Source organism: Topomyia yanbarensis, chromosome 2 (assembly GCF_030247195.1).
Source record: "Topomyia yanbarensis strain Yona2022 chromosome 2, ASM3024719v1, whole genome shotgun sequence".
Taxonomy (NCBI): Eukaryota; Metazoa; Arthropoda; class Insecta; order Diptera; family Culicidae; genus Topomyia; species Topomyia yanbarensis.
In genome coordinates, this window is record NC_080671.1 from 4,043,233 (window position 1) to 4,055,399 (window position 12,167).

Genomic DNA, 12,167 nt, shown 5'->3' on the forward strand with positions numbered 1-12,167 from the left:
GGGAAGTTACTTTTGAGTTGTTTGGGGTGAACTCAAAATTAGGTAAATTCAACTTAAATTTGAGTATAAAAAACCTATCAATGAGTTGTAATTTTTGCCGTGGTTAAATGGAAACTACCTTCAACACGGTTTACCTAATTTTAAGTTCCCCCACGATACCACGAGATTGAGTCAAAGGAACTCAATTTTAGGTAGTTTTTTGTTTCCGTGTAGAGTTAACGTACCCAACTAGCATACATTAAAATTAATGTCGTTTTCGATTGAGAACCTAGAAACTAACCCAGGTTAGTTGCTTCAAACGAACGTTTTTAATGAAACTGAGTTGGGTTCTCGCCAAACAGCGGTGGTGTGAGCGAACCCGAAATATATTTCAGGTTGGAACCCAACCCGGTTTTCAGTTCAGTGGCGCATAACCTAGGTTGGAAACTGGCTTCAAACAAACGGTTTGACAGCAGTTAGGTCCGAAACTGAGTTAGTTTCTGTTTCAAGCGAAAACGACATAAGAACTACACTTTTTTCGACGTACACATAGGTTTTTGTTTGAGGCGAAACTGAGTCAGTTCCTAACCCCAACTGCTTGTCAAAATATATGAACTGACAGCGGTTGGGGTTAGAACCTGACTCAGTTTCAGATTCAAGCGAAAACGCCATTAGAATTTATAAACGAACGCGTCAATTCAGTTCGTTGCTTCAAAATAATTGAAAGGATCGTTTCCAATGAAACGTGCAATATTTTACCAGCACGCCGTGTGTTGGTTCGGTAAAATGCGCGATACCGGTAGCTCGGCGGGTTTAGTTTCTAGTGCCCTGTGGAAAAGTGAACAAAACTTAACGAAGCACTCTTGTGAAAAGCTGTCAAAATTTTCCGCGAAATTTTGTTGTTATTTCAGCTGCAGCTGTTGTGGCGATTGGATGTTGAAAGTTTTTTCCTTGTAAATTCCTGTAGTGCATTTTATTGTTGTTTCTTTTGCCGAATTTATTCAATTATTTTCAATAATAAGCAGCTAAATTGAGCCGTTTAAACGAAAATACCTGCAAATCGGTAAGTGCTTTTCGCGTTGTAACATGAATACAAAATGGAGATTATCCACCAAAATTTTAGGAGCGTTAAAAATGGACGCAAAAAATGAGAATGTTACCGGTTCAGAAACGGCGATGAACAATTCCTCCGTGACGATGGTGGATGTGCTGAATGATCAACTCGAACAAGAAGCGGAAAGTGATGCCGTACTAGGAGGATCCGACGATAAAAATTGTACTTATGCGAAGGTAACTTCGACTATTGATTTTTGTCTGGATTATGACCGATTTATTTATTCCAGGGTTACATTGAGCGACAAGCTCTGTATGCATGTCTGACATGTTTGCCGGAGTCTCGAGTGAACGAAGAAAAGCGAGCCGGAGTATGTCTGGCCTGTTCCTACCACTGTCACGAAGGTCACGAGCTGATCGAGTTATACACGAAACGAAATTTCCGCTGCGATTGCGGAGGAAAGCGTATGCCAGATGTACGATGCAAGCTCGATCCATTAAAATTGGAGCCAAATGATGGAAATCTGTACAATCAGAACTTCAGTGGATTGTACTGTACGTGCAAAAGGCCCTACCCTGATCCGGAAGATAACGTCCCAGATGAGATGATCCAGTGTGTGGTCTGCGAGGATTGGTATCACTCTCGTCATTTGGATACTGAATTGCCGGAAAACACTAAAGAATTCTCAGAAATGATCTGCGGAGGATGTATGGAGCGAGTCGGGGTTTTGAAAAATTACGTGGGAAGGATTGAAAACGGTAATCGAACTATACTGGACGAGACTCTTCAGGTAGATGTGACAGGATTGGACGAATCTACTGCAGCAGCAGATACAAGCACCGTTAATCAAGACGAAGCCAATAAAGACGACGATCAGCAAGATAGTAACGGGAACAGCTGTAAACGTCCAAAGTTGGATATTTGTACAAAGCCTCCGCCGGAGGAGGGCGGTAAAGCTACATATAAGAAAGGAGCTACCTTTTGGAATGATGGGTGGCGGCTGCACCTTTGCCGTTGCTCAGATTGTACGGAAACGTACAAAAGGTTGAATGTTGAATTTCTGCTGAACGAAAAGGACACCGTACAGTGGTACGAAGAAAATGGTCGAACAAAGACCGAAGCACAGGGCAGTTCCTACGAGCAGGGAATCAGAGCGTGGAATCAGGTTGGACGTATCCAACAGGTGGAAATTTTATCCGGCTATAATCACATGAAAGAGCGCTTGCGAGATTTTCTGGATACTTTTGTCACAAGTCAGCAGGTTGTGACGGAAAAGGATATCACCGAGTTTTTTGCCAAGTTGAACCGCGAAAAGAAGGATAATGTCGGATCGCCTTCGTATTTCTGTCGTTAATGGGGGGTTAAAGAGTGGAATGAAATTCTTGGATTTATTGTTGCTTACATTGTCTCTGTAAATTGCATTATAAACGTGTACACAGCATATTGTAAATTGTGATTTCGCAAAAATAAATCGAAATCGAATTAATTTTTAAATTATCGATTGTGAAAATGAGAATCCGAATTTGGTGACCAATACAAATTGTCACATATTTCTATTTCTTTCATAGTCCTTAGAACAACACGAATTATTTTATTCAATATATTTTCTTCGGTAAAACAAGTTTTGTTATACGTTCTAGCTTATTTCCCTTTTCTCGTTCAGCTCTCCCCACTAAAAGCATGCCATAATCTATGAATGACACTAATAGATAGATGCATTGTCTATCAAATAGTATAACAGTCGGGCGTTCGAATCAAAGATGCTTGCCCCAAAATGTATGCAACATTTGTATATCTTTCATAGGAGCTCGTATGAAGCCCGCCTAATTATTCGCTGCATTTGCACGCCATGAATAAAGATTGTGGTTTTATCGCAGCAAAATGAGGCCGTTTGAAACGATATTTAGTATAATGCTCGTTTCCAATTAACACTCAAAAAAATTACGCAGAGCCCTAAGGCTCAAAATCAGTCGCAACGCTAATTTGAATTGCTGTATCGCCACTGTTCTCCAACATATCTAAAAAATTAAAAGATGTGTTATGGATGCCACAAGATTCTCAATCAGGTTATGATTTAACGTGTCAAGTTTTTTTTACTCAGAAAATCTCCTGTATGTATGCTATTAACAACAAAGCGGAGCAATACACCGGTGAACTGCTATCGAAAACGGTATATGAAAACGAGCAAAAAAGATTTGCAGCAATTTTCACCATTTCTTTAAATTTAAAGTCCTTGAATTTCAAATTTTCGTGTTGTTCAACTCAAACACTTTCGTTGTTTATTCATTCCTCCACTTTATCGTTTACCTGCGTTAAGCCAAACCGAACTGAGTGCCATAATTTATTCTTGGTTTTTTTATGTCGAAAATGATTTTTCAATAATATACCATTATCACAGAAATTGTAATTGTAATTTATTTATTGGGGCTTTAATAGGGTTACCAACCGTCCTTATTTTAAAGGACATGTTCTTATTTTCGAGGTTTTTGGAAAGCGTCCTTATTTTACTTCAAATGTAAACATTTCGCGATTTACTCCATTTTTAAAATTTTTGCGAGATCAAAAAAACGTCAGATGAATCACCTTGTATTAAATTATTCAGATCAACTTTATTCCAAGAGAATCAATTTCAATTGTCAATTTCAAATACTTCCAGCGATTGTTTTTGTTAATGCATACTCTCGGCGACTCATCCCAACCAAAAGTTCTTTTACTCAGAAGTAACCAAAATTTGTTGGATAACTCGATATAGCCAAAGATGTTATCTTCGTTCAATATTGGCACTACACCATTCCAATTTGTCTCGATCAAGATTCAACGTCCCAGTTCAACTGCTGGAACATAAGCCAGAATCCCGACTTTTTCAGAATTCTGGCTCAAGTGACAACTGATTCAGGCTCCAATTCCGAATAGATTTGGCAGGGATGTCCTTAATTGCTCTCAGTCCATTTGGTAACCCTAGCTTTAACCAGATGGTCATTCGGCCTATCACAGAAAGCTTAACGATACCTATTTGCTTTCGATTACTATTTCAGTTCTCAGAGATAAATTGATGTAGGTGTATCTAGGCAGGTGCCTCCAAATGGCGCTTGGTCCTCTTTGGCTTGACACAACCGCGCCCCCCCCCCCAAATTATTTGGATTAAAAACAATTACTTGATATTGGCTAATTTAATTAAACATTGTACAATACTAATTTTGGAAGCATATTGTTTGATCACTACATAGAGAACCTATTGTATTAGGCCTCGCGAGGACTTTTGGAAACTTATGGGAACTGGATCTTGTAACTGATCTCACAGTTCCACAGTTAACAAATTATCATGAGCTATTTTTTGAAGAGATGCTCTGAAATATGGAAAGGGAAGGTTGACTCGAGATGCTATTCATAGATTTAGGAACATTAGTTCACAAAATCAAAACAGGCTGGATACATTGTCGTGAACTATTTTACGAAACGCGGAATTTTATTCATTACTCCATTCAATCCTCGTGAACTGATTCATGAATCCTGATATATTAGTCATGATCCAATATCCGTGCTCGAGAAATAGTTCACAAATTTATCAAATATTATTCATGTATTTGTGAACTGGTTCATAATTCCTAGTATAATAGTCACGACTTGCCATTCATGATCGTTCAATATTTCTCAACAGTAGTAGTAGTGACGCCGTGTTCAATCAGCACACAAATAAAATCAAATAAAACACCCCGGCAGGCGATTAGTGAGAGCAAAAAACTAGCTCATTCAATGAGTTTCATTGTCGCAAAATGCTTAGGATGGAAGTTTTCAGTGACTTAACTTTTTCTCGGTTCCGACAGCATAAGTCAACAAGTGACTTTACGCTTGTCCGCACATGCCGCAAACTCAGGTGATTCGCATTTAATGCCAAAAGATCCTGACCCCTGCATTGCAGAAGACAAAGAGTTAAGTCGCCTGGAAACTCCAAGCTTGCTCATATGAGCCTACTCCACGCCTTTCTAAACTTTCTTCCTTCAACTCCTTGCTCTTTCTTAAGTACTATGGCTCTTATTATTGAAAAATATTTCACACCTTCCAGTACCTTGCTAATTAAATGTCGTTACAATATAAAATAGTGCACAAAATCAAGAAATATTCATGGATTCGTGAACTAATTCATGATTCCTAGTACATGACTTACAATCTATCTTGTGTGCTTGTAATATTTAGAAGATATCCCTAATCATTTTCAATTTCATGCAGCATGGTCATGTGATTTTCACGTGAATTATTTCACAAAATTTGGAATATTATTCGCAGAATCATTTTTAATTAATATATCAAGATAACGTGAAAGTATATTACGAAAATCGTGACTAAGATTCCAAAATCAAGAACATAAATCGCACTACTCCTGATAAAAATATCAAAAATCGTGACTAAGATCCTGAAATAATGAACATGAATCACGTTACTCTCACAGGAAAATCCAGTAGTAAACTCACGAATCAAATGTCACGGTAACGTGACTAGAAATCACTAGAACATCGTGATTAGAAATCATGAACATCGTTTCTGTCGGCTGAGTATTTTCAAATCATGAACAAGGATCATAACAAAAACTAAACATGTCCAGGGTGTAACCACAGTAACCCCACCAATCATGGGAATAGAATGTAACGCCATGTATGTATTCAGCGTGGACTAGGTTTTGGGAACACAAATGGTTTCATGAATACGAGGTTTATTATTCATAATTTCAGGAACTTGGTTACGATTTTCGTAAATCGTGATCTTTTTTCGTGAATTTATTAACAGACTTTTTTCCGTGCACGGATTTTGGCACAGGATTTTTGTCGGATTATGATCACGGAAAATTTTCTTTCCAACCTTTCAAAACAAACATTTTGTTTCTTCTAAAAAATATCAGTTGTTTCAAAATAGACAGATTTTTAAACACAATAAATCATTATTTTTTCCGTAGGAAACAATTTTTGTTGAATTATATCCTGCCGGATGACATTTTGTGTGGAAATTTATTAAAATTCGCGACATTTTTCAGGAATTGGGTTTACACTTCGGGAATCTTCACTATTTTTGTGTAGACTTTTTACCACGACGAAAAACAAACATCCATCCTATTTGAAATGTATGAAGAACGAGGAGCTCAATATTCTTGCAAGAATCACTTGAGAAACTTTGGAGATTTTCTTCAATAAGTGGACAAGATTTATGGACTGCGATCATGGTTTTTCGATTACCCATGTCAAATTCAGGAAAAACAGCAAAATGCTTAGGATGGAAGCTATTCAGACAGGAACCGAAAAAGAAGGGAAAATAGAGTAAAGGGCCTATTTTCACGCTATTAGGGATTATTATCATTCATTATACGGCCTACCATCGATGGAATGCGTATAAATTGGCTTGGCTTCGTTATTTAGAACCAAGATAATAGTACAAATGCCCTGAAAACGGTGAAATGCTCGTGTTTGAGGGCAACGAAAACATGAATCGAGTACCCCTACTGTCACCTAGCCATTTGACTCAAGGTGTTGAACAAAGATGACAGACGTTGTTGTAACCTACGGTTTCAAATATGATGATAGAAACATAGTGAAAATAGGCTCATAACCCTCTTCGTTCGAATCGGTCACAAATCTTGATAGCTCCTGGTTTACCTAGAGTTTTTCAACAGCAACAGTTTTTCTCAAGGCTACCTATATTTTCGCTCGATCAGTCTTTCTCAAGACTAAAACATTTTTCAAGAACAATTCAGCCTAAAGAAATATTTAATTCTTCCAGCATGCCTGGGTCCTCCCAGAAAGTGCCAAATATTACAAATAAACGAAAAAAAGGCAGCAACTTATTGGATGTTTTATCCGAATGTGAAGCTGATGAAATTTTTAAATTTCCTCGCATTGCGCATAATGCCAATGAGAAGAAAACGCAATCACCTCCGCCTATAACAGTGATGATCTCCGACTTCAACGCCTTTCGAACTGAGCTTTCAACGTTCCTTCCGGACGTAAAAGTCTCTTTTCAGATTGGCCGAAGAGCAGAATGTCGAGTTACAGCGGAGGGATTGATTGACCACAAACAACTAATCACGAATCTTACGGAGAAGTTATATAAATTTTATTCATATGATTTCAAGACAGATAGACCATTCAAGGCTGTCTTGAAAGGGCTACCACAAGGTCAAAGTTTGGATGAAATATCCAACGAATTGAAAAATTTACTTGGCATTTCTCCTTCACAAGTTATTCTTATGAAGAGAAAGGCTAACGGCAAGAACACGCCAGTACGCTCTGGAATTATCCAGGAGTTTTATTTAATTCATTTTAACCGTAATGAGGTTAATAATTTGAAAGTATTTGAAAGAGCACGTTTTATGTTCCACGTGCGAGTAAAATGGGAACATTATAGACGACATGGGGACAGAATTCAAAATCTGACCCAGTACCTTCCCATGAACATCGACAAGTTTGTACCTATGTACAGAATTTCGTGCACGCGTTCAACCTCAAACATGCTTCGTCTCGATGTACAAGTTCGCCTCGAACATCGAACCCAAGCGAACGATGTACACACTCTAGTTCAAACATCCGTGTACGTACACCGGGTGCGTACACGTGAATGATTCACACAAGGCAAAAAGAGTCAACGCTAGTGATGATGAGAGTGAGGAAGAGAAAACTGGTGCCACGAACCTATGTATACGCACACGGTGTACGTACATGGGGTTCGGTTGTGCAGGCGAACATGTGTACGTGTTTTGGTATGAAATAGCATGTTCGAGTTCGTACACGAAGTGTCGGTTTAATATGAGCACAGAGCCAGAGCAAACATTGCGTACGATGTTCATTTGGGAAGACTGGTCGTAGATGCCAAGGCTTTGGGCACGGCACAAAAAATTGTCATTTGGAATCCAAATGTATGATCTGTGGTGATAAATCGCACACGAAAGATACTTGTCCGGTGAAAAAAACCACAAAAAGTTTCAAATGCGCTAATTTTAGCGAAAATCGTAAATCGAATTTCTGGGGTTGTCCTGTTCGAGAAAAAATTATAAATTTTCGTTCTAGACAACAAAAACAACAAATAAAAAATGTACCTACTTCTTCAGGTACACTTCAAGAAAATACGCCCAAACGTGTTAATCCGATTCAAAATAGATTAACAACTTCTTCTACCTCCGTCACACCATCCTACAATGGTGTGTCATCTTATGCTTCAGTGGCAGGTAACAAGGCCAAAATAACGGCTACCGTTACCATGCCTACAAACTCGTTTGCACCCAACGCTTCCTTTAGCCCAATGGATCTAGGTAGCGCAACGGAAGAAAAATTAAAATACTTGCAAGACTCTATGTTACCTATGATGATTGCTATGTTAAATTCTACCTCCATGTTTGAAGCTTTTCAAGTGGGGTCGGAATTTGCTAACCAAATTGTAATGAAATTAAAGTTTAACAATGACTTTAAATAATCATTTAAATTGGAATGCTCGTTCATTAAAAACGTGCGAAGACGAATTTTTCAACTTCTCGACGATACATAATGTGCATATAGCCGTTGTGACCGAAACTGTTTTAAAACCAAATGTCAAATTGAAGAGTAACTTTAATTTTATTATTCATCGATTTGATCGAATTGTTGGATTCGGCGGAGGAATCGCAATAGCGGTTAATCGCAGGATCAAACATTCCGTCACGCCGTCTCTTGGTACCAAGGTGATCGAAAGTTTGGGTATCGAAGTGGAAACTGATCTTGGTATCATTTTTATTGCTGCAGCCTATTTGCCTTTGCAGTGCACTGGCGAGCAAATTAATTTCTTGAAAGGAAACTTACAAAAACTGACAAGAAATCGGTCGAAATTCTACATAATCGGTGATTTTAACGCCAAACACCGAGCCTGGAATAATGCTCAAAGCAATTCCAACGGTAAATTACTTTTTAATGATTGCTCTGTTGGTTATTATTCAATTTTGTTCCCGAGTGGTCCTACATGCTATTCGTCTGTAAGGAATCCATCAACAATTGATTTGGTTTTGACAGATCAAAGTCACCTTTGTAGCGAATTGATTACACATGCTGACTTTGATTCTGATCATCTTCCAGTAACTTTTTCACTTTCTCAACAAGCTGTTTCCAATCCCATTAGCTCAGTGTTCAATTATCACAAAGCGAATTGGGAAAGGTACAAAACTTATATTGAGAATAATTTTAATCATGACCTTGATTTACAAAATAAAGCTGACATTGATACGGCATTACAAAATTTAAGTAATTCTATAGTTGATGCTAGAGATTTATCAGTACCAACAACACAGTAAAAATTTAATACTCCTATTATTGACGACGATCTTCAACTTCTGATTCGCTTGAAGAATGTTCGAAGACGTCAATATCAACGTTCTCTTAAGAAATGAAAATTTCGCGAAAGAGGTTGAACAAATCAATCCAAATTCTAAACCTTTCTAGAAACTTTCTAAGGTTCTTAAGAAACCTCAGAAACCAATTCCAGCTTTGAAGGAAGGTAACCACATACTTCTTACAGACGAAGAAAAAGCTCAAAAACTTGCTCAACAGTTTGAAAGCGTCCACAATTTTAATCTCAACGTTGTGAGTCCTATTGAAACCGCAGTCTTACAAAAATATGAAAAGGTCTCAAATCAAGTATTGTCTCTAGACGATATCGTTGAAACAAACTATGATGAGATCAAATCCATCATGAAAAGTTAAATATGAAAGCTCCAGGTTATGATGGAATTTTCAACATTCTTCCCGAAATCACCATGAGATACTTGGTCAAAATATTCAACAAATGTTTTCAATTAGCATTCTTCTCTGAAAGATAGAAAAATGCTAAGGTTATTCCTATTTTGAAGCCAGATAAAAACCCAATAGAAGCATCTAGCTATCGATCAATTAGTTTACTCTCTTCTATTAGTAAATTATTTGAAAAAATCATCCTAACTAGAATGATGTATCATTCTATTCATCATCACATATCAATGAGAATTCTATTTTTCTTCCTGAGCAGTTTGGATTTCGTATTGGACATTCAACTACTCATCAACTAGTGAGAGTAACTAACATGATAAAGGCAAATATCTCAGAGGGCTATTCCACTGGAGTTGCTCTTCTAGACATCGAAAAAGCTTTCGACAGTGTTTGGCACAAAGGATTAATTGCCAACATGTGGGATTTCAATTTTCCAATTTACGTAATAAAGATAATTAAAAATTATCATACTAACCGTACCCTACAGGTTTCGTGTCAAAATTGTAAATCTAATAAGCTACCCGTTAAAGCAGGCGTCCCTCAAGGATTAAGCGTCGCACCAATACTATATAATATTTTTACCTCTGATCTTCTAAATCTACCTACAGGCTGTAAAAAGTCACTTTTCGACTTTCGACTGCAACGAAGCTTGAATATTTTCAATGATTACCTGAAAAAATGGAAAATTTCCACTAATGCGGCAAAAACACAATTGATCGTGTTTCCGCATAAGCCAAGAGCTTCTTCTCTTAAACCAAATAATAACCATATTATTAAATTTAATGGTTTGAATTTAACGTGGTCAGATCAAGTTAAATACTTGGGTTTGATTTACGTTAAAAAACTCACTTTTAAGAATCACATTGAAGGAATCCAAACAAAATGCAACAAATATCTAAAATGTTTATACCCTCTTATAAATAGGAATTCTTGGCTCTGCCTAAAGAACAAACTATTAATTTATAAACAAATATTTAGACCGGCAATGCTATATGCAGTGCCAATCTGGGCAAGTTGTTGTGCTACTAGGAAGCAAACGCTTCAAAGGATTCAGAATAAAATTCTGAAAATGATTTTGTAGCGTCCTCCCTGGTTTAGTACAAATGAGTTGCACAGACTCGCAAACATAGAAACATTAGAAATTATGGCGAACAGTATTATAAGCAATTTCTGACAAAAATCGTTGCGATCTTCAATTGCAACGATTAGCTCTCTTTATAGTTTATAAGTTAGTTTATAAGATTTGTTTAGCTCCTTATTCACAAGACAAGTAGGTTTAAAACATCCTACTGAAAAAAAAAACTTAACTTCGAAAGCATATTATATCTTAATAATAATTAACTGAATCATGTAAACAATAGGGATGAAAAGTCACCACTTGTGGCTGAACACCCAATATACTAAATTAGAAATGTAATGCAAACAAAATAATATAATCAAATAGAAAATAATATATATATATATATATATATATATATATATATATATATATATATATATATATATATATATATATATATATATATATATATATATATATATATATATATATATATATATATATATATATATATATATATATATATATATATATATATATATATATATATATATATATATATATATATATATATATATATATCTATATATATATATATATATATATATATATATATATTAGGGTGGGAAAACTTACTTTCACAAAATAATTCCTCCAGGAGTCGCTCATTACTTCCTAAAAATAAACCGTTATGTGGCTTTTGTAGGAAATTTAACAAGGAATCAAAGTCTCGAAAACTACGAAACGATCTGATGCTTGAGAAAAAAGTTATTAAACTGAAACCGGATGATGCTCTGACGATTGATAATATATTCATTTTTTCTAGCACCACTGCTGTTTATTGTCCAATTATATGCAATTTTGTTTTGATCTTCTCTAAATGTGTCTAAATCATTTATCTATACTGTTTGACCACTTCGCAAGAGTTTTGAGGGATAAATTGAGTCTTATTTTGTACATAATAAGAGGAAGTTAAAGATGTTGTATATAATTCGACCGTCAGCAGCAGTGATGCTATGAAAAGTAAAATTTTCATTAATCTTCAGGGCATCAATCGGATTTTGCTTAATAACTTTTTCCACAAGCATCAGATCGTTTCATGGTCTTCTAGACTTTGTTTCCTTGGCAAATTTCCTGTAAAAATCAGACATCTATTTATTTTTAGAAGGTAACGGGCGACTCTTGGAAGAATTAATTGGTAAAAGACGTTTTCCCCATACAAAATCCCATGTAAACTTTAAACCGTGGGCGCAAAAATATAGTTTCACCGATTGAACTAAAAATTTGCAGAGTTGTTCTGGGAGCTAAATGGGCCCCAAAAAGT

General features: G+C 36.3%; 1 protein-coding gene across 1 annotated transcript; it reads left to right on the forward strand.

Moving 5' to 3' along the window:
• Window positions 1-883: 883 nt before the first annotated feature.
• LOC131678284 (putative E3 ubiquitin-protein ligase UBR7) lies at window positions 884-2,527 on the forward strand. The gene is made up of 3 exons (XM_058958321.1): window positions 884-1,042; window positions 1,103-1,269; window positions 1,323-2,527. Exons 2-3 carry the CDS (start codon window positions 1,114-1,116, stop codon window positions 2,385-2,387), a joined length of 1,221 nt encoding a protein of 406 aa, XP_058814304.1. The 5' UTR covers window positions 884-1,042; window positions 1,103-1,113; the 3' UTR covers window positions 2,388-2,527.
• The last annotated feature ends 9,640 nt before the right edge of the window (window positions 2,528-12,167 follow it).